Source organism: Arachis hypogaea, chromosome 18, assembly GCF_003086295.3.
Source record: "Arachis hypogaea cultivar Tifrunner chromosome 18, arahy.Tifrunner.gnm2.J5K5, whole genome shotgun sequence".
NCBI classification, from domain to species: Eukaryota; Viridiplantae; Streptophyta; class Magnoliopsida; order Fabales; family Fabaceae; genus Arachis; species Arachis hypogaea.
The window spans coordinates 128,774,630-128,798,553 of NC_092053.1; the positions used below are offsets into that span (position 1 = coordinate 128,774,630).

At 37.7% G+C, this 23,924-nt stretch overlaps 2 protein-coding genes across 2 annotated transcripts; one reads left to right on the forward strand and one right to left on the reverse strand.

The window, feature by feature from the left end:
- Positions 1 to 1,266: 1,266 nt before the first annotated feature.
- On the reverse strand, positions 1,267 to 13,669 carry LOC112771172 (FHA domain-containing protein FHA2). The gene is made up of 3 exons (XM_025815819.3): positions 12,852 to 13,669; positions 10,940 to 11,097; positions 1,267 to 1,764 (listed from the first exon to the last, which is right to left on the reverse strand). Exons 1-3 carry the CDS (start codon positions 13,507 to 13,509, stop codon positions 1,555 to 1,557), a joined length of 1,026 nt encoding a protein of 341 aa, XP_025671604.1. The 5' UTR covers positions 13,510 to 13,669; the 3' UTR covers positions 1,267 to 1,554.
- Positions 13,670 to 14,973: 1,304 nt separating this feature from the next.
- On the forward strand, positions 14,974 to 16,629 carry LOC112770518 (uncharacterized). The gene is made up of 2 exons (XM_025814862.1): positions 14,974 to 16,023; positions 16,069 to 16,629. The coding sequence occupies exons 1-2, from the start codon at positions 14,974 to 14,976 to the stop codon at positions 16,627 to 16,629; spliced, it is 1,611 nt and encodes a 536-aa protein (XP_025670647.1).
- The last annotated feature ends 7,295 nt before the right edge of the window (positions 16,630 to 23,924 follow it).

Consider the following 23,924-nt stretch of genomic DNA (forward strand, 5'->3'; position numbering starts at 1 on the left):
AGTTAATAATTGAAAATCGTTAGATGATATTTAGTTAAACTTGTCAAATCATCTAACTGTTTTTAAATATCAACTTCACATGAAAATTAACTGTATATAAGTTTTTATTTATAATAATATAATAATACAATAAATATAAATTAATTAATAAAGTATTAAAATTTGAAAATAATTATTATTTTTATAAAAACAAAATAAAAGTACTTATAATAAAGAAAAAATAATTAAATTTTACATAATTACTTAATTATACCGGGTTAACCGGTTCGACCAGTGACCCACCGGTTGAACCAGTAATCCAGTAACCTCACCGGTTCGATCACCGGTTCGGTTCTGACAACTTTGGTTTAACTAGTAATAATTAAATAAATATATAAAATTATAATAAAATTAAAAATTAAATAATAAAAGTAAAAAATATAATAAAAATAATATGATCCATGCTTTTATATAATATATATAATTATGCGCATTAAATAAACATATTTGGCTTATGGAAAATTGGAAATTAGAAAATGTGACGGTTTTAAAGCCTTGACCTGTCCAAGGTTCAATGATCAAATTTCTAGTTATACTGCCTTCAAGGCCCCAACTGCATCAATCTCTATGACACCAGCACTACCGTCCCCTGATTGCTCTACCATCACCACCAGGTCTATTTTCTTTTTCCTCAACAAACTCACCATCACCACTAGCATAACCACCGGCAAATGTGTTTTTCAGTTTCAAAACTAAAAATATGTTCTTCACTACGCTTCTCCTGCGTGGTTTGCTTTGCTTTTTTCTTCCTCTTGGAAACAGATTTCTGGCTGGAGTTTCTTCTTGTGGATGCTGGTCTTAATCTTGGATTGTGATCTCAGGATTTTGGAAAGAAAAGAGGGGGGGGGGGTTGATGGGTATGTGAGGGTTTGGATCTATTATTGTTGTTTCGTGTTAGTGAGAATGAGTGGAGTTCTGTGTAAGTAAGAAAGAAATAAATAAAAACAAAAAATAATGAGGTTGGGATATTTTGCGAACAGGTCTTGGTGGATTGAAACAGAAGGAGGACAAGGAAATGGGGCGAAGGTGGTGATAATAGAGATGATGACAGGGGTAAAGCAAGTAAAACAAATTGACCTCATAAATTGTTAAGAAATTAATTTTATGAACTAGAATAAAACTTATTTCGTAGAATTGAATCATTAAATACTAAAAATATTTTTAAACTGAATTTTGAGAGACCAGTATCATTTAATGTTTAAATGGGAATTTTAATGGGAAAAACGATTGAAGTCAACCTCACTATATAATAGTAAAAAATGGCAAGAGATAACAGCAGCCGTTCAGCTAATTTATGAACGAGGATATCAACATTTGAAACATATTACTCCACACAGAGCAAATGCAAAAAGAGAGTACCATTTTGGACCCAGTAACTGAAAAAGCAATAGCAGTTTAGTTTTATACAGTTTGATGCTTTACCAGATATTTCACAACAGAAGAGACAGCAATTCTCTAATTGATAAACTACAGGAGATCATATAATACTGCCGAAGAACAAGCAGGGAAGAAAATTCAAGAGAGCAGAGAGACAAGAGAAACAAACTCCAAGGTGACTCGGCCTTTGGACCTGGTGTTAATGACAAAATGCTCAGGATACTTCCTTAACAACATAAGTAAACCATACCAAGGTTTCCCTTTGGATTCAGGACCAGGCCAATCCTCCGAAGTAAGATATCTCCTTACTCTACTGTGGTGCCAAACACCGTTATATTGCTCCACCAACTACAATATCAATACACAAGCAAAACATTCAGGTTTTACAGATATGTATTCGTTATTTCACACAAAGAATTTCAGGTAATAGAGAAAGTGTGTAAAAGAAGAGGATGACACATCCTCACATGGATACAAAATATATGGCTGAGACCTACTGGATTAGATCATTAACAAAATATGCCAATTCCTTTGAGTCAGTTAACAAAACACCCTTGAACAGACCTTGTGCTGAACACCAAAGGTACTAAACAATGTACTTTAGATGCATAATAACGCATAACATGGAATTATTGTGTCATACACATACTACCTTCTCTGAAAATCCTCAAGTGGCAGTGTGTGAAACTTCATGTTTAGATATAATATATTATTGTATATTTTACTAATGTAAAAATTTATTTCCATTTAATGAGATAGAAGTGTTGCCTGTATTAGTACCTTAAGCTAAGCAGATTGATACTAAACACTAAGTTATAATTGTTAACTGTTTATAATATTGTAAATCATCTGCAAAGCTCTATGATCAGCTTCTTCCATATTTCCTTCAAGTTGGTATAAACGCTCCCAAACTTTCTTTGCACTGCTGCCTTCAGGATGTATTCTGTCGACCTTCATTTTATATCCACTTGTTTCTCCTTTTCACCACTACTGACCCTTATTACTACTGTCGCCACCCTTTGATACTCCAACTCACCAGAGCCCAACTATAATTACCACCTGACAAAGGTTGCATGTGCTGCCTTTGTCCACGACATGTAAATCCACATACTGCTGCTTCTGCAATGGACGATACTGTGTTAAGTGCCCTTTTGTCTCAAATCATTCTCAGCCTAACCCAAGCTTTTTATTAATCCTCCTTTCCACATAGATTGAACCTGAAAAACCCTAACACAACCCACATCCTCAAGCCCCAATGTGACTCCTAAATCTTACCTATCACCTAAATTGGAGAAACTGCTGTAATGAACTCAAGGCATCAGACATATTTAGACATCATTAACAATTAATCCACATGGAGGAAACTCATCCAATAATGACCAAAGTGTGGTATGGGATGATGATGATTCTCTAATAAAAGGCTTTGGAACTACTACTATGTGATAAAAAAAAGTCATGTTCCTCACCGCCTGCAAGATTTGGAATGTCATTTGCTAAACTTTAAGAAACAAAATATTGCAACTTGCTGTGAGTTAAAAGATTAATATATTCTCAACATAGCAAAGTGCGATGTTTGTGACAAATTAATATGGGTCAATATTGATATGTGGACTTAGTTGGACTAATACTACAGGTTGAAGATGTAATGTATCAGACATCCTAGAAACCATTGATTTTGGAAGGAACAAAACCCGAGTTTCTCTCTAGCTTGAATTTGAAATGTGACTAAGTTATCAAATTCTGTTGTAAGTAAGGATTCTTTTCATTCTAAGGTTTGGGGTCCAGGACATAGATACTTATGTCGGAGAATGATTTGTTTCATTATTGACAATTGCACAAGAGTAACTTATTCTATTTTTACGAAAGTTAAGTCAGAGGTTTCCAAATGCATGTTCAATTTATAGTATGTTTAGAACACATTTACAAAAACCTGTTGAGTGTTAGGATAATGTAAGTAATTTCTCCTACTTCTCTCTCTTCCAGCTCACCCACAAGGGCAACCTAGTGCAAACCATCTTGCATTACGCAAGATCTAAGGAAGAACCACACCCAAAGAGTGTAATGGAGGTATCCTAACAAGATGTAAGCATCAATGGCTAATTTAATGGCTTGAATCCCATACAAGGTCACATGGAAACGACTCAAATGTTGCTCCAAGGCTCACCCACAAAAAGTTCCTTAATTTTGTTTTAGATAATAGTGTTGGAAATAAAGATAAATATCTTATAATATAACTTATCCCATAATATCCAAGAATATCTCAGGATTAGTTTTCTTATTTTCCATTATTTCATGATTATTCTGTAAATAGGAGCAATGTATTGTTTATCACTCTATCATAGTACACATTTTAAAATCAGATTAACGTATTTATATATTTTCCGTCCATAATTTAACTCCGTCTATATTACATAACTGGTTTCAAATCCGGATAAAAGAGGAGGGTTGAATTAGGCGCTCGACAACCAACATAAAATTTTGTCGAATCTTCATGACAGATCAAAGACCATATTTCACTAGAGCTAGGTCGTTGCTCAGAAACAACATGCTGTATAACTTGATTACAGTATCAAATAAGCAAGGACCGTTGAATTGGTGCCTGGGTGTAGTGCAAAATGAGCAAGGGTTCCCATTTTTTTTTTTTTTGGACGAGGGTAAACAAGCTGGTTTACAAAGCTCAAGGTAGAGAAAAAGGTATAGATAAAGTCAATAAAAAGTTGTTGTTTGGAACATGAAAATATAGGCATATTTACAGAAAAATCTAAGGAGTGGTGGATACCAAGATACGGAGAAAGATTAATATTATGTGCCTGCAAGAAACAAAGTGGGTCGGGTTGTAGACAAAAGGGTTGTTACATCCGTGTTTAGGGTTTGGTACACAAGAAAGGTGAAGAATAAAAATGGGGTAAGCATTATCGTTGAGGGACATTAGAAGAAGGATGCGGTAGATGTTAAAAGGTGGACGACCAGATCATCTCAATAAAATTTGTGGTGGGAGAAGAGGCCTTTCATGTGATTACCACACACCATAAGTAGGTTTGGACGAACACCATGAGATAGTTTTGGAACATCTAGAAAGTTTAATGCAAGACGTAACTAAAATTTTCTTGGGTGGAGACTTAAATTGACATGTCGGAAAGGATGTGACAAACATGAAGGAAACCATTGGGGTGTTTTCGGGGGTTGTCAACATTAAGGTAAAACCATCTTAGAATTCTCTTCAAGTTTCGATCTTCTTATAGCAAACAATTGCTTTATGAAGCAAGATGAACACCCTATAGCATATAAGATTGGGCCGACAAGTAAATTTACTCCAGGAGAATGATTGACCACACAACATAGGGTGCTTCTCATGGATTTTCACATTTAGTGAAAGGTGAGAAAAAAGACATCAAGAAAAAAACCTGAGGACTAAGTGCTAGCAAATGAAAAGTGAGAAACAAAAAAAAAATCCAAAGACATATAGAAGAATAAGCAAGGTGTGACAAACATAGAACTATAGATGAGATGTAGAGTGAGATGACAAAATAGTCAAAAAAGTGCAAAGAAAGCCTTGGAGAAACTAGATCTAGATGTATTGGAGAAAGAAACAAAGTTGTGGTGGTGGGAAGATTAAGAAGCAATGCTTTAAAGAGTGGTCTTTATAAGACAGCTAAGAAGGAGACAAAGGTGGAAGCAACCGAAGTTAGAACAAGAACTTATGAGAGTCTTTATCAATCTTTGGGTACGAAGGAAGGGAAAAGAGACATGTATAGGATAGCAAAGAGCAGAGAAAAAAGGATGAGATTTTGGTCGCATTAATTGCATTAAGGATAAGAATGGTGAGGTTTTGGTCACAGATGAGAGAATTAACGAAAGATGAAAGAGCTATTTTTACGTGTTATTTAATGATGGGCAAGATACTATTGTGCTCTAGTGGGTTACAAAATCTGGAAAGAATACCAAAACTTCATATTGAAAATTCGAGATTTTGAAACAAAGGAGGCCCTAACGTGGATTATGACTGACAAGGCAGTAGGCCTAAACAATATTTCGGTTGAAATTTGGGAAGGTTTAGGAGGAAAAAGCATTGGTTGGTTAACCAAACTTTTTTAATGAGATTTTAAGGTCTAAGAAGATGACAAACAAATGGAGGAAGAGCGTCTTGGTCTTTATCTACAAGAATAAAAGGGAAATACAAACTTGTGAAAATTATAGAGGGATCAAGTTCATGAATCATACCATGAAGTTATGGGAATGTCATAGAACGAAAATTGAGAGAAGACACGCAAGTTTCGGAGAACTAGCTTGATTTTATAACAGGTGGATCGATACTATATCTATTAAGGAAAATGATAGAGGTACCGAAGTAACAAAAATGATCTACACATGGTGTTAATTGATTTGGAAAAGACAGGCGATAGAATACCAAAAGAGGTCTTCTAGAAAGTTTTGGAGAAGGGATTAAGTATAGCCTATGTTCCTACAAGTAAAGATATGTACTATGGAGTTACAAATAGTGTGAGAGCCCAAGGTGTGACAAAAGAAATCAAGGATCATCTCTAAGCCCATATCTCTTCACATTGCTTTTAGAAGCGTTTACTAAGCATATCAAAGAACTCTTACCACGGTCCATGCTTTTTGCTGATGACATCATCCTTATAGAGGAATCAATAAACTTTTTAAATTAGAGGCTAGATTTATGGAAAGAAGTTTTAAAGGTATAAGATTTGCACAAAATCTGAAATAGAACATAATATATGTAATGTAAGTTAAGCACGAGGAGGGAAATACAAACAGAAGTGAAAATTGGAAAAAAGACCCTTCCACAAGTAAAGCAATTTAAGTATTTTGGGTGTATTAGTTAGGAAAATGGAGAAGTCAAAGATCTGAACCATGGAACTCAAACGGGTTGGTCAAGGTAGTGAAGTGTGTCTACATTTATGTGATAAAAAGTATCTTTAAAACTTAAGGTTAAATTTTCTTGCAATATCATTAGACCTGCTATGTTATATATAAGAGTGATAGACAGAAAAAGTTGAGCATGAGCATAAGTTTAATATGGCCGAGATGAGAATGCTTAGATGGATGAGTAGACATACACATGGTTTGAATAAGGAACGATGATATAAGAAAAAATATCGTAGTGCCTATTGTTGAAAAGATGGTGGTGGTTTGGACATGTGGGAAAAACACCACCGAAACATATGATAGGCAAAGAAGGATGGATCAGATGGGAGCTAGACAAGTGGTGAGAGATAGAGAAATACCTAAAAGACTATATACGAGGTTGTCAAAAAATATTTGTGAACAGTCTTAATAGCGACATGATACATGATAGGACGCAATGACATCATTTGATCCATGTAGCCAACCCTATCTAGTGGGATGAGCCTTTGTTATTGTTGTCGTCGTATTTTTAGTCCATATTTTCTCCTCTCCTATATTTAAAACTATTTTGGATTTTTCCTCATCATTTAATCTTCTCATCGCAAATACATGTTTTAAAAAGAGAGACGAACATCTTATAACCTATAAGAGTGGCATGACAAGCTCTCAAATCGACTTCTTGTTGAGGAGAGTCGACCGGAAATTTTGCATTAACTGTAAAATTATCCCGAGAGAGAGTTTGACAACACAACATAGGGTGTTCGTCATGGATTTTCGCGTTGAACAAAAGTTGAGGAAAAGACATCATACGAAGAACTCAAGGACAAGGTGGTGGCGGATAAAAGGTGAGGAACAAAGAAGCTTCCTAAGACGGGTAGGAGAAGAGGCAAAGTGGGATGGGAATGGAAGCGCGGAAGAGATGTGGAGGGAGATGGCAGAAGTTATTAGAAGAACAGCAAAAGAAAGTTCTGGTGAATCTAAAGAAATAGGACCAAGAGACAAGGAGTCCTGGTGGTGGAATGCGAGTATACAAGAAAAGATAAAGATAAAAAAGGAATACTTTAAAGAGTGGTCTTTATGCCGCAATGCAGATAATTGGGAAAAATATAAGGCGGCTAAAAAAGAGACAAAAGTGGCTGTAAGTGAAGCAAGAACAAGAGCATATGAAGGTCTCTACCAGTCTTTGGGCACGAAAGAAGGAGAAAAAGGTATATATAGAATCGCAAAGAACCGGGAAAGAAGAACGAGAGATTTGGATCAGGTTAAGTGCATAAAGGATAAAGATGAAGAGGTATTAGCTCAAGAGGAGAAGATTAATGAAAGGTGGAAGAGCTACTTCTACGAGTTATTTAATGAGGGACAGAAGAATCTTCCGAGCCTTGGTCGATTATGCACAAGGGAAGAAGATCAAAACTTTGACTACTATCGAAGAATTCGAAACTTCGAGGTAAAAGAGGCTCTAAAACAGATGAAAAATGGCAAGGCAGTAGGACCTGATAATATCCCGATTGAGGTTTGGAAGGGTCTTGGAGAAAAAAACATCAACTGGTTAATCATGCTTTTTAATGAGATTTTAAGGTCAAAGAAGATGCCTGATAAGTGGAGAAAGAGCACCTTGGTACCTATCTACAAGAATAAGAGAGACATACAAAGTTGCGAAAACTATAGATGGATTAAGCTTATGAGTCATACTATAAAGTTATGGGAAAGGGTGATAAAACGGAGGTTGAGAAAAGAGACACAAATAACAGAGAACCAATTTGGATTTATGCCAAGCAGATCTATCACTGAAGCGATATACCTATTAAGAAGGATGATGGAGAGGTATCGTAGTAATAAAAGGGATCTACATATGGTGTTTATTGATTTGGAAAAAGCATATGATAGGGTACCAAGGGAGGTCTTATGGAAGGTTTTAGAAAAGAGGAGAGTAAGGGTCGCATATATTCGAACAATTAAAGACATGTATAATGGGGCCACAACTAGTGTGAAGACTCAAAGTGGTGTGACAGAGGAATTCCCTATTGATATAGGATTACACCAGAGATCATCCTTAAGTCCATACCTTTTCACATTAGTCTTGGAAGTACTCACAGAGCACATCCAAGAGCCTGTGCCATGGTGCATGCTTTTGCCAATGATATCGTCCTTATGGAAGAGTCAAGGGAAGACCTAAATAAGAAGTTGGAGTTATGGAGAGAAGCTCTAAAAGTGTATGGTCTGCGCATAAGTCGTAGCAAGACGGAATATATGGAATGTAAGTTCAGTCTAAGAAGGGAAAACCCCAATATAGAGGTGAAGATTGGAGAAAACATCATACGAAAAGTTAAAAGTTTTAAGTATCTTGGGTGCATCATACAGGATAATGGAGAGATTGAACAGGATGTAAATCATAGGATCCAAGCAGGTTGGTCAAAATGACGGAGTACATCTGGTTTTATATGCGACAAAAAAGTGCCTTTAAAACTTAAAGATAAATTCTATCGTACCGCTATAAGACCGGCTATGCTGTATAGTACGGAGTATTGGGCGGCTAAAGGAGAGCACGAACATAAGCTGAGTGTGACAGAGATGAAGATGTTGAGATGGATGAGTGGTCATACGCGATTGGATAAAATAAGGAATGAAAATATAAGGGAGAGAGTTGGAGTAGCACCCATTGTGGAAAAGATGGTTGAATCGCGTCTCAGGTGGTTTGGACATGTGAGAAGAAGACCGATAGAACATCCAGTCAAGAAGGTGGATGAGATGGAAAATGGACAAAGGGCGAAAGGCAGAGGAAGACCTAAGAAGACCATCCATGAGGTGGTCAAACGAGATCTACATGTAAACGGTCTCTCTGTAGACATGATACATGACAGAGCACAATGGCGTCGTTTGATTCATGTAGCCGACCCCACTTAGTAGGACAAGGCTTTATTGTTGTTTTGTTGTTGTTTTCTCCTCTCCTATATAAGTCCCACAACCTCGAAGAGTTTTAGAGAGAAAGAATGTGCAAAAGAGGTTGAGATATCCTCAGTTCTCAGATACAATATACATGGCCAAGGCCAAATGAATTACACCATACAACAAACCATGCTGATCCCTTTCAATGCCAGTTAACCAAATACCCTTGGACAAACCATGTGTTGAACACCAGACGGAAGCCAAAAGGGTAATCCTATCCCAAATAAAATCAACAATTGAAAAGGAAGTGTTAGAAATCTAGTGTTAACAAAGGATATTTTCTTCTTTGCAATGACCCAAAGTCTCAACTTTGTTACCCATGACTCTCCCAAGATAACAAAAGCTGCAATCCAGAGAGACCTTTTTGAGGCATTGCAAAGAAAAATTTGAGCCCTCTGATTTGAAATCTAAACCGCTCATAATGAACATACAAAGAGACAGTCAGAGACCTCTCTACTTATGGATAACATTTAGGGTATATCCTATTTATAACTGCAGTCCATCCAATTGCTTTGAAGTTGGAGGGAGATTTAGTTGTCACTGGAACACTCATGGTAAGTGGTCACTGGTTCTACTCACAACGGACGTGTCTCTATGGCTAATCTTAAACGGCTTTGAACTCAGCCGGTGCCTGAGATCAGTGGTCCTGGTTGCTGAACAGCAGTGGTGGTTCATTGGAGCTTCCTTGTCAGACCAACTTACCAAGTAGGCAGGAAATGAGTTCCATCGCTCTTACCCATCCTACTTCCTACTGCTGCTGGTTGTGCTCATCCATTTTGCAGTCCATTCCTTAAATCTGGCTTCCACCCTTGCTCTTCTTAATACCATCTACATAGTCTCTTCTTGGATCGAAGTGCTTTGACGCCAGTTGATCAACCGGCATCAAGAGGTAACAAAGACAAGAAGTTCACTGGAATATGCCTTAGGCTGAGTTCAGTGTGAAATCCAGCCTATATAGCCCATAAATGTGATTGCTATTGCATGGTAATTACAATGAAGAAATGAAAAATACTATAATATTCTATCTAATTACAACCTTTTCCCTTATGGACATGCCTACCCTACTCTCCTAGCTGCGTGAATATCCCGCACACCGCAGATCCCCACTAATTCTCTTATTTCTCTCTCTTCCAGTTCGCCATAACGAACCTATGATTTTGTTCTTGCACTCCTCTTGTGCCAGCCCATTGAATCTATTATTTTTTCCTATCATAAACTTGGCCCTTCTAGGACTTGTCATATGCATCAAACAACGGAAGGTAAAACGGATTGAGTGGCAACAAGGAAAAGGGTAGAAAATTCTATAGAAAGTATTGGGAGTTGTAGAGGATAGGACTCTTGGATATCCTGCAGCGCATTATATTTGGTCTGGGTCTGAAGCAGTTCTTTGCACTATCAACTCCAATTTTATGAGTACAAAAGTTCCATTATTTTCTAAATTCTAATCCAGTTTGATTAGTTTAAGTGTTTAACTAATACAGAACTGCAATAGATACAACATGGATAAAAAATGGAAAGTAGAATAACCATATGTAAGTCCAAAACAACATCATAATAATATATGCATTCTAGAATAGACAACTAAAGAGAATATAAAAATAAAAACTGGGGGGGAATACAGCTCCCCTACTCTTCTGGGTTTATCAATGGTCAAAGGAGCAGGGTTATGTAGCAAATATCAACTTCAAAAATAATGGTCAGAACTAACCTCCGCATGTAGTTTCTCCATAGGCATCCACTCTCCAGGACCACAGAGATCAGAGAGAACAGTAGCTACAGACGATACTACATCCTTTTCTTCCAACTGTTGAAGCTGAAGATTATCAGCATCCCGGTCTACTCGGGATCTTCCTTCTGCTTTCTTATCTGCAGAAACCAAACTATCTCAATAATATCCCAAGCTGCAAATCTTGAGACTAATCATCTTAGAATCAAGGCAAAAACCATATGCAACTAGCAGTAACATGAATATAGACACAATATTAATGATTTCAGAACCAAAATCTCTTCTTTTTTTTTTAATTTTCCTTAGCACTATATGGGAAAAGATTAAGCGAATCATTTGAATAAATCCATATGTAAAAGTTCATAGAACTTTGGCAAATGCTAATACAATACGGGTAAAATAAGGAGTGAACACTCCTTAGAAAATGACCTGCTATTAGAGGTAGCAAACAAATTAGTAGGTTTTGGACTTTTATTTTTTATAAACTAACCAAAATAGTGATTATCTGGATTAGCCGGTTAACGCTTTTAAATCTGAACCGCTGATATAAAATATAACAAAGGAAAAGTTAAGATTTATTTAATTAACAAAAAATGCAGCACTCCTTATTGTTCTCCTATGGTGTTTTAGGCTTTTTCTCATACTTGTGAAATCATGAATAATAACCTGAAAGTATGTTATAACTGTTGGCTCATGAATCATAACGCAGCTTACAATTCAGAAACACATGATTGAAAAAATAAATAAACATTACTCCACACCTCAAACCCGAAGAAAACACTCTAAGTCTCAAATAAATACTTAAATGACATATATTCTTCAGGAAATACTACACTCCAATGATAACACAAACATATCAAGTCATCCGTTACAAACCCAGGAGAGAAATTACTAAGGAGAAACTCTTGGGGGCTAACAACTTTTAGTATTTTTAGCCATCATTTGGCCAACACAAATACTAAATCGTCATTTTACAAAGAACATCCCAACCGAGCCAACCACCTCAACAATCTACTTCTCCATCCCCAACTATAGACGGAATCTCTTATGATTCTCTTAAGTCCCCATAGGCAACAGTAAGCCAAAAGTGGTATAAGAAACAATAGTAAATGGAAACAAGTACTCGTTAAGATAATGTCTCTCTCTTGATAGTTTTTGTTGAAATTCTGGTGTTTGGGTGGATCCCAATGGCATTGGTCGATCTATGAGGACAACCCCAAAAAGTTGAATAACAATTGGTTGTTCGTACCATTCAAATACAGGTAACCTTTCTAACATGAGTACATGACCTCCCCTAAGAATAAAGATACACTGCTCTAACAATATATGACGTAATCCTACAGATCCTTTAAACTACTAGATCCTAGGGAATGCAATTGCATATTATACTAGACAGGCACAAACAAATAAAAGGGAAATCTGACCTAGCAAAATTACTTTATGTTCATAACAAATACATTTTCATAACCACAAGAAAATGTACTTCTAAGAAAATCCACACTCTCGTCAAGCAAAACCAAAAGTTCCAAATATAAGACTTACACAGCATCCACATTATCCTCAAAATTCTATGTATGGTCTGTTGTGATGAAGAACAGCATTCATTATATTTATAAAAAGTGATCATCAACAACACAAAATTATAGATTGTGGAAGGCAGAACTACATCCATACTTCGAAAATCTTGCAAAGCATGAGTATTGCACAAAATCTGTATATAGAGAACAACAGTCCACTCAGTCAAAAAAAGAAAAAAAAAAGTCCCACACTATAACTAACAATCACAGTTGTCCGTTACTCCAAAGATAAATTCGCATATGCCAAATTCAAAAGCAAAATCCATTCAGGCAAACAAACCAATCACAAGAAAAGAAATCAAGAAAGAAACACTAACCCAATGATGCAGACTTGCTTCCAGCACCCACACCAGCGTACCCGTAACTTTCATACCCATCTCTTCTCGCCTTCTTCCCGCTACTGCCCCCACCAGCACTAGCACCGGCACCAACATCATCCTCATCATCATACTCGTCCTCATAATAATCCCTCCTGCCTTTCTTCACTATCACGCCAGGCCCAGCTGCAGCGGCCGAGGCCATGTGGTAGTTATAATGCGGCACCACGGGCCCTCCCGGCACCCCAGCTATGGAGGCAGGATGGTTGGGGTAGTGGCGAGGGCCGATTGGGCCACCGAGAATGCTGCGAACAGGGAGCAGGAAGTAGAACTCCTTGTCGCCGATCTGGAGAAGGTCTTGGGAGTCGAGTTTGACCGGGGGATTACCAGGGAGGTGGAGGACGCCCTCGACGAGGCAGCCATTCTTGCCGAGGACCTCAAGGGCGAAACGGCGGCGGGTGAAGTCGTAGAAGATTCGGGCGTGGTGCCGGGAGATGTTCATCCCTCCGCCGAGGCTGGAGAGGTCGACGTCGACCGTTGATTTCTTGGAGTTGCGCCCGAGGACGATGGAGTAGGTCTGCATGTAGTACTCAAAATCCTCGCCCTGGAGTTTCGCGAAGCCCGCCTCGACATCGCCGCCGGCGCTGGCGGTTCCCATTGCGGTGGTGGTCGTCGGAGAAGGAAAAACGAGAAAGCGAGAGGAGATGCGAACGAAAATTGGGAATTCAGAGAAGCTATGACTATCGATCGGGGTTTTGAGTGAAAGGGCCAAATAATATTGTATTTTGAAAATGGGAAATTTGTTGGACAAGCTTACAAATTAAGGGAAATTGAGGGGCTCATTAATTTAAATATGGGAAACATTTTGGTGAATTGGGAGAAAATGGAGTAACTGTGTGTATTACACAGAGGTGAACGTGTCAGATGATCAGCACAACACGTAGGGGGCGTGGTGCATACAACACATGGTGGGCGTGGAAGCTAGGTGGCATGCTGCGGTTGAGCCACCTAGGCAGCACGCAGGGGGCGTGCTTAGTCAACACGCAGGGGGCGTGCTGACGTGGCGAAACTTGGTTGGACAGCAGCTGCACCACGTGGGGGGCGTGCTGCGTCAGCACGCAGGCGTGGCGAAAGGTGATTGGTCCAAGTGTGCACCACGTGGGGGCGTGTTAAGTGCACCGCTCTATATAAGGTAGAGCTCGATAGTGTTTTCCAAACCGAGTGAGTGAGATTTGAGTGTGTTGTGAGGATTCTTTGAAGCTGTTGTTGGTGTAATGGAGGACACCGCAAATTTGGTGGTGTATCGTAATGGTGAGATAATACGTAATACTCATGAGGGAGTGAGGTTTGTGTCAGAAAATATATTTTCGTTTGTGGTTCCGTGCACGATGACGTTAATGGAGCTGCAGAATGGCCTATGTCAAAGCATGGAGAATGGTACGTTAATGAGAGTGAGCAGAATTCTGTACCGGACTCCGGTTGTGGTTTTTGGTGGTCTAATACAGTTTGATACCATTCCGATCACGGATGAAGCGAGTATGCAGAATATGTTTCAAATTCACCGGCAGACTTATATGAGACACCCGCAGATTGAGTTGTACGTTGAGTTTGAAGCTGTAGAGGCAGTAGCGGTCCAAAATGATATAGATGTAAATGATGATATAGCTGCGGTGTACGAAGGGTTGAATAGTGACAGCGAAGAGGACTTCGAAGCCACCTATGAAGCCGGCGACGAAGATGAGGATGGTGATGTGGGAGTTGAGGCAGCAGTGGAAAATGTAGTGGTTCATCCCTCGAGCAGTCAACCGATGGGTGTTCCACCTTTTATGTGTGAGTTGGATCTCGACGCCATGCATGCCCCTGAGTTTCCGGAATATGCAAACAGAGGTACGTGTTGACTAAATAAGAAATTTTTGTAACTTTATACCTTGGACTGTGCAATGAACGATGATTTCGGCTTTCTGTAGGTATTGCTGATCCTGAGGACGGAGAGTTCCGAATTGGAATGGAATACAGTTCTAGAAAGTCGGTCGTTGCAGCAATTAGAAGTTTCACTATATCTAGAGGAGTTGACTATGATGTGTATGAGTCTGAGCCACAGACGTTCTATGCAAAATGAAAGATGTACGGGTGTGGATGTGACTGGCTTATCCGAGCCAGCTTGATACGAAGAAAAGGTTGCTGGGAGATACGCAGATACAACGGTAGGCACACGTGCACCATCGGAACGATTTCACAGGATCATTCCAAGTTGGACTCAGATACAGTTGCTGAGGCTATAAGGCCGTTGGTCGAGACGGACCCGTCCATCAAGGTGAAATCTATAATTGCGGAAGTCCAGTCAAGGTTCAACTATACCATCAGTTATCGAAAGGCTTGGTTGGCAAAGCAGAAGTCCGTTGCCAACGTCTTCGGTGATTGGGAGGAATCTTACCAAGCATTGCCGTGGTGGCTCTCGGTCATGGTGCAGAAGATTCCTGGTTCAGTTGTCCAAATAGAAACACGACCACTCTACAACGGGAATGAAGAGGCACAAGGTGTAAAAATACTTCATCGTGTATTTTGGAGTTTCAATCCATGCATTAGGGCATTCAGGCATTGCAAGCCCCTGGTTCAGGTCGACGGCACACACCTATACGGAAAATACAAAGGTACACTTCTAGTCGCTGTTGCACAAGATGGGAACCAAAACATTGTGCCTATCGCCTTTGCCTTGGTGGAAGGTGAGACAGTTGATGCGTGGCACTTCTTCCTCAGGAATCTGCGAGAGTATGTTGTTAGAAAAGACGGTGTGGGTATGATCTCAGACCGACATGAGTCAATACGGGCAGCAGTTAATCGTTCCGGTGATGACTGGCAACCTCCAAGAGCATGGTGGATGTTTTGTATAAGACACATCGGCAGTAACTTCTTAAGGGCATTCAAAGTCTCTCACTTGCAGAAGCTTGTTGTCAATATAGGGTATTCAAGAACGGTGGAGGAGTACAATATCAACTATAAGAGGTTGGAAGAGCGAGGCGAGGCATATGCCAGGTGGTGCGATGCCATCGGACTCAAACATTGGGTATTGGCATTCGACGAGGGACATCGATGGGGCCATATGACAACGAACCTTGTCGAGTGTATTAACTCAGTGTTGAAGGGTGCCCGTAATCTACTTGTGTTGACGCTGGTCTGAGCAACATATTACAGGTTAAATGAACTCTTTACGCGGAAGAGTGCCGAGACTCACGAACGTAAGCGTGCTGGATTTACGTACTCCGCATTTGCGCAACAGCGGATAGAAGCAAGTATGCAACAGGCTGGGAATATAGTTGTGCACCGCTTTGATAGACGAAATGAGGTGTTTGAGGTGCGCGAAACGACTACTGGAAAGGTGTTAGTTGTTGATCTAGCGCGACGGACGTGTAACTGTGGGCACTTCCAGGTTGAACGAATACCATGTCGCCATGTTATTGCTTGCTGTGCTAACCAGCGGCTCGATTGGCAGTTGTATGTGCATGATGTGTACAAGATGACGGAAGTTCGTAAGGTATATAGGTTTGAGTTCGCACCATTAGGAGATCCCGAGACATGGCCTCCTTATGAGGGACCCACATTGGTCGCTAATCCCGCATTGAGGCGAACGTCTAAAGGCAGGCCCAAACTGACCCGATACCTGAATGAAATGGACTCACGTGACATGCGTGGTCCTCGGATATGCCGTCTCTGTGGTGCTCAGGGTCATAGTCGGAGTAGGTGTCCGCAGCGTGCTGGACCGAGTGGTGCTGGTTCATAGTTTAGTATGGTCATGTTTGTACTTTTTAATTTGCATTTCGTCAGTTGATGCTTTGGAAATCAGATGTGTTTGTATTTTTCAAATGAAGTCTATCCATTGATATCTTAATGTCTGCTTAATATTGTCATTAACTGATTTCTTAAGTTAATATACAAAAAAAGGAACTACAGGTTACATAAGTTAACAAAGCAAACATTAAACACGAATCACATTAACTTAACTCTGAAAATAAAATCTAGATAACCTAAACCGAAGCTCACTTCTTTCCACCAAAGTACCTCAGTCCCTTACCCATAATGCCCAGACTGAATCGCGATGGAGTATACCTATCAGGTGGATTTCGCTCCGTCCGTAGGTCATATGGGTGACCACGAACTGAGTCATCCACCCCCGGAGCGGCCGACCCACCTGCATCTGTCGGAGCGGCCGACCCACCAACCTCTGCTGTAATCTCACCGATCGGCAATACAAAGCTGTGGGTTTCAGGCCTCCACCTTTCAACCAGAGCAGCTAACATGGGGTGAAATCCTCTTATAACTCCAATTCTGGAGACGTGGTAGAATCCCGTGGCGCGTAAGTAGTGCTCCACCATCGGATTCCACGTCTATGGTGGATCCAGTTTACGCACCAACAAATTTCTGTTAGGCTGCATCAACAAAGATATATGTTACATTAATTAAATAATAATCCTTATAAATATTATAATGAACATTCACATATTTATACGATAACAATATTTAATAATATTAACCTAACACGTATTATTTACTAAATTTATCAATTTATTTATTTTTTCAATTTTTTAATAATGATATAGTATAACATATTATAATAATAATATACTATTATATATTTTTTATACATTTTACATTTTTAGTTTATTTATAATATATTTTTTACTCATGCAGCGTATTTATTATTACAACATCAGAATACGTTGTTTGTTTTTTATTCTTCAACATATTCTTAATAACAAAAATTATAACAAATTATACCTAATATTATTATTATTATTATTATTATTTTCATTATCAATTTTTATTTTATAAAAATTATTGTTATATTCTTAAAATATTTATAAAATACACAAAATAATATTCTCAATACTATACATGCATAAAAAAAATACATAAAAAATAAAATAATTTCAATACAGTAAAAAAAAATTTATTTACTTACATAAATTGGATGATCCAAATAGTTGATAATATGTTCTTCAGGCGCCAGATAATTACGTACTATTTTTTTTTTATCCTTTAAACTAATATTCTTTTGTTTTCAATGTATAAGCTTAACTCACTACTACTCACTACCGGTCACTATACTCTCCTTACTAATACTACTTCCAGCCTTACCCACTTCCTTCTCTCGCACTCCCTTATGTTTTTTGCTTCAGCTCAACTCAAACACAATAAATGGGAGGTGAAGAAGAGAGACTCGACGCATGCATATATAGATGGAGCATCACTGGCGCTGGTTCCCGGGGTGGGGGGCTGTCTCCTGCATGCAGGCAGGACTGCAACACCCCCCCGTGGTGCAGCAGGTGCATTGGGACTCCGCGCAGCTCTGCCAAGCCTCACGGGCCTCGACGTACCACGCCCCTTGCGTGGTGACTCACCACGCCCTCGGCGTTCTGCCACCTCAGCCACCACGCTCCAGGCGTGCTGCCAACTGGGTCTCCCGCTCAGTCACCACGCCCCCGGCGTGCTGCCACCTGGCTCTCCTGCTCAGCCACCACGCCCCCAGCGTGCTGCCATCTGGCTCTCCCCCTCAGCCACCACGCCCCCGGCGTGTTGTGGGTGAGCTCCACCCGCCGGTAATTCTCCTCCTTGGCCAATATCCGGCCAATTTACCACCACTGCCTCCATAAAGAAAATAATTTCCGAAATTGAGGTGTATTTTTTTTTTGTGACTAATTGAGGTGTATTTTGATTGATATTTTAAAATTTATGTGATGCTATAATTATATTTAAAATTTATTATTTTATTATAAAATAATTTGAACTAATTAATAAATAAATAAATAAAACGGTTAAATGATTGATCTAATTTTTAAAAGAGTAAAGTATTGTTTTTGTCTTTGGGATAAGTTTTAAAGTTGTCTCTAATGTTTAAATCGTCCTATTTAAGTTTCTAACGTTTCTAACCTTTTATGATGAGTAAAAATTTTTAAGAGTAAAATTATAAAAAAATAAATTTATTTAAAATAAAATTAATGTGATTAAGTATAATTTACTTAGATGTGATTAAAAAAAATTCAATAACTATGTATCGTAAAAAATTGATATGATTGAATGGTAAAATTAAAATTTATATCTATATATTGTTTTTGTCCTTAATGTGTTCGTCCTATTTAAGTACTTTTTAAAATTATCTCAATTTTGTCCCGCTGTCAATTCCTTTAACGAATTTCTAATGACAGGATAACATTAAGTCAATTTTAAAATGTTATGGACTTAAATAAGACAATTCAAACATTAAAGATAACTTTAAGACTTACTTTAAATATTAGAGACAAAAATAATACTTTACTCTTGTTAGAATCTTGACTATTTGAATATGGATGTAGATGTGATAGAAAAAATGGTACAGATAGAAAAAAGCAAAAAATATAGAAGTAACAGAAAAAGTATGGTATAAAGATTATTTAAAAAAAAAAGTCATGATACAGATAAGAATTAGAGACGAGAACTCAATAAAAAAGAAGGGATAAGTGTGGAGGAAATAAAGACAGAGATGCTAAGGATAGTATTATTACATAATAGTTTGGTTAAATTATTATTCATTTTTTTTATACGAATTTGTTTGTTATTATTAAATTATTAAAAAATGTTTTTCAATAAAAAAATTATTTTTTAGTATATTTAATGAATTTTTTAAAATAAAAATAGAAATACTAAAAAAATAAAAAATTTATAAATTATAATTTACATTTTTTAAAAGATATTTAAAATATTTTAACATAATAAATAAATAAATATTTTTATATTATTATATCTAAATATCATTAATAGATATAAATATATTTTTATATAAAATATTTAAACATTAAATTATTTTTATTTTTTATAAAAATCTTTTAAAAAATAAATCTGTTAAAAAAAATCTTTTCTTATAAATTCCTTAAACAAGTCCTATACGGGAACATAGTAGGATAAGATGATTAAGGCATAATAATTGATGTGGCAAAAGTTTGGTCAGTTCTCTTGAATGGGTGTGGAGGTGAACGAAAAAAGATTGGTACAGAAGTGAGGAAAAGCAAATATTAGAACATTGGAGGTATTGTTAGATATCATAGATATGAAAATAATTGAATAATTTTTTTTTTTAGAATTATAATTTCTTTCTATTACATTGAGATTATAAAAATATTTTTTTTTTTGATAAAAAGATAACACACTTTTTTCTACATATATAGAAGAAAACTAGTCAAAGAAATATTATGTTATTATATCTGAATGACTTGGTTGAAAATAAAATGAAAAAGATTTTCAATTGATAAACGAACCTTTGTTACGTAAACTATCTGTAATATGAGGTTATTATTCTTTTTCTCTCTCCGCCATCAAAGTTTGATGGCTATTACCTAGGAGTATTTTTCTCCTTTCATTATTTAGTTTTTTTTTTCTTTTTCTTTTCTATAATTAGCTTTACTAAACTTACAATCTCCCACTTAAAGTTAATTTTGGTAAATTTTTAAAATTTATGTTGCTCATGTATTCAATAGGCCATATGAAGATCTACACCATTCAAACTTTCCAGTGTTGATTGGTTTTGTCGTGGCATCTGCTAGATTATCTTTAATGTGAATCTTCTGCATATCAACACTTCCTTCCTCTAATACTTCTCGAACAAAGCGATATTGTACTCCAATGTGTTTTGTTCTTGAATGAAAGGCAGGATTTCTTACAATGTGCAAGGCACTTTGACTGTATCAATACACAAGAATTTTCTGTTGTTTGTGCCCGAGTTCCTTCATCAACCTTTGGATCCAAATAGCTTCCTTGTATGCTTGTGTAGCTGCCATATATTTAGCTTCTGTAGTAAATAAAGTTACAACAGTCTGTAATTTAGATAGCCAGCTCACAGCTCCTCCTGCAAGCATAAACACATCCTGTAGTAGATTTTCGTTTATCAAGATCACCTGTAAAGTCTGAATCGACATATCCATTGACAATGAATTCCGATCCTCCAAAACATAATGCAACATTCGAGGTCCCTTTGATGTATCTCAAGATCCTCTTAAACAGCATTCCAATGCTCTTTACCCGGATCTGCCATAAATCGACTTACCACCGCAACTGCTTGAGCAATATCTGGCCTTGTATAGATCATGGCATACATAAGGCTTCCCACCGCTAGTGCATACGGTACTCGAGACATTTTCATCCTCTCTGCTTCACTACTAGGGTACATACTTGAGGATAATTTGAAATTCATAGGAAGTAGGGTTGAAATTGGCTTACATTCTTGCATATTAAAGCGTTGCAAGATCTTCTTCAAATAATTCTTTTGCGATAGCCAAATCTTCCTATCCCTTTTGTCTCGGTGGATTTGATCTTTGTTGGGACCTACCACCAACATGTCATCCACATACAACAGTAGAATGATGAAATCATTATCACCAGACCTCTTATAATAGGTACAATGATCTGAACTAAGTCTGTCGTATCCAATGCTAATAATGAAAGAATCAAATCTCTTGTACCAACACCTTGGCGCCTGCTTTAGACCGTACAGAGATTTAGTTAACTTGCAAACCAAGTTTTTTTTTCCTTGTTATTCAAAACCTTCTGGTTGAAGCATATATAACTCTTCTTCAAGTTCTCCATGAAGAAAAGCAGTCTTTATAGCTAATTGCTCTAGATGTAAATCAAATGCAGCACACATAGCCAAAACTACTCTAATAGTAGTTAGTCTCGCCAATGGAGAAAATATTTCATTGAAGTCAACACCTTCTTTCTGAGCATATCCCTTGACAATCAATTTTGCACGATATCGTTCCACCTGATCATTACTATCTCATTTGATCTTATAAACCCATTTGTTACCAATGGCTTTCCAACCTGCTGGAAGTTTAACAAGTTTTCAGGTATAGTTCCTATGTAATGCCTCAATTTCTTCTTGTATTGCTGTCATCCACATAAAAGCGTCTGGATTGCGCATAGCCTCCATAAAAGTTGTTGGCTCTCCATCTTCTGTCAAAAGACAATATGCATCATGGTTTGTCAAAACATAATTTGAGTGCCATGATGGTGTTCTTTTTTTGTCGAGTGGATCGACGAACTTCTATGTCATTGACCTCTGCTTCTTGTTCTTCGTGCTGTGGTTCTGCTTCAGAAAGATCACATTCTCTGCATTTTCATTTATTTGAACAGTGGTTATCTCTTTAACAGTGCTGTCATTTTCTTGTTCTTTTTTCAATTCATCTTCTGCAAATATCACATCTCTACTGACAACTACGTTGCAGGCAGTGAGATCCCACAGGCGATATCCCTTAACTCCGTCAGCATAACCCAAGAATATACATTTTCTAGACTTTGGGTCCAACTTTATTCTTTCCTGGGAATGGTACATCACGTACACAGGACAGCCAAGTATATGTAAAGAAGAATAATTAGGTGGTTTACCTTGCCACATCTTCATTAGTGTCTTCAACTAAATTGCAGTTGATGGTGACCGATTTATCACATAACAGGCGGTTTTAACAGCTTCTGTCTAAAAAGACTTGGCTAAACCTGCAGTTTGCAACATAGCTCGTGCTCTTTCTAGGAGAGTCCTATTCATTCGCTCTGCTACACCATTTTGCTGAGGCGTATATGCAACTGTGAATTGCCGTTGAATACCTGCTTGCTTGTAAAATGTTAGAAATTCACAATTGACATATTCTCCTCCATTATCTGTCCTTAAACACTTGATCTTCTTTTCGAATTCAAGTTTTAACTTTGCTTTAAACTCTTTAAACATCGCAAACACATCTGACTTCTTCTTGATCGGGTACACCCAAAGCCTCCTAGAGTAATCATCAATAAATGATACAAGATATTTTGTTCCTCTTAGGGACATCTCCGATGATTCTCACACATCAGAATGAATCAACTCCAATATGTGTTTGCTCCGAGCTGTGGATCTACCAAAATTCAATCTATGTTGCTTGCTTGTAACGCAGTGCTTACAAAATGGTTAGTTTACCGATTTGAGCCCGGGAACAAGCTTACATTCTACAAGAATCTTCAAGCCTCGTTCTGACATGTGGCCTAGTTTGCAATGCCATATCATCGTCATTTCTTCTTGGCTTGCTGAAGCAATTGATACCTCTACCTCTTGCAAAGTATCTCCCACAAGTATGTATAAATTTGCTGCAATCTTTTCTACTTTTATTACCACAAGAGCTCCTTTAACAACTTTTAAGATCCCACCTTCAATATGGGTCTTGCAACCAAGTTCATCAAATTGCCCAATTGACAACAAATTCTTCTTCAAGCCTTTCACGTGTCTTACCCCTCGAAGTGAGCGAATAGAATCATCAAACATTTTTATTTTGATAGTACCCATTCCAACAAATTCTAAGGCGTGATCATTTTCCATAAACACCGATTCTTCTAAGACAGGTTCATATGTACAAAACCAATCACGATGAGGAGTCATGTGCCAGATTACTCCTGAATCAATAATCCAAACATCAGTGAGCTGTTTGCTGCCTTTAGAACCAATTGTTGCTTCACCATACAGAATTTTTCCATCATCAGAGGTGCTCGCAACACATCCTTGAGAACTTGATCCTTTTGGAACCTTCTCTATACTCTTCTTATTCCAACAATATTTCTTGAAGTGCCCTCTCTTACCACAATTGTAGCATTTGATCTGCTTCTTATTTAGTGACTTTGGTCTACTTTGACTCCTACTGGAATCACGCTCCATTGATCTCTCTCTTGTCATCAACAAAGCATCTGCTTGTTTTGAGTTCTCTATTCTATCTTCATTATTCTTGCGCCTAGATTTTTCTTCAAGAACCACAGCAGCCATGTCATCAAAAGAAAGATAATCAGTCAAAACATTATTAGTTAAGTTAATGATAACTGATCTTATGAATCTGGTAAACTTTGAAGTAAGAGCTCTGCACGTTCATTTTCTGCTATGGTATATTCCAACTATGAGATTTGAGAAAATAACGTATTTAGATTGTTGATGTGATCCGTTGTCGATGTAGATTCACTCATTCGAAGAGTATAAAGTCTTCTCTTCAAGAATATCTTGTTGTCAAGTGATTTGACTTCATATAATTTGGTGAGAGT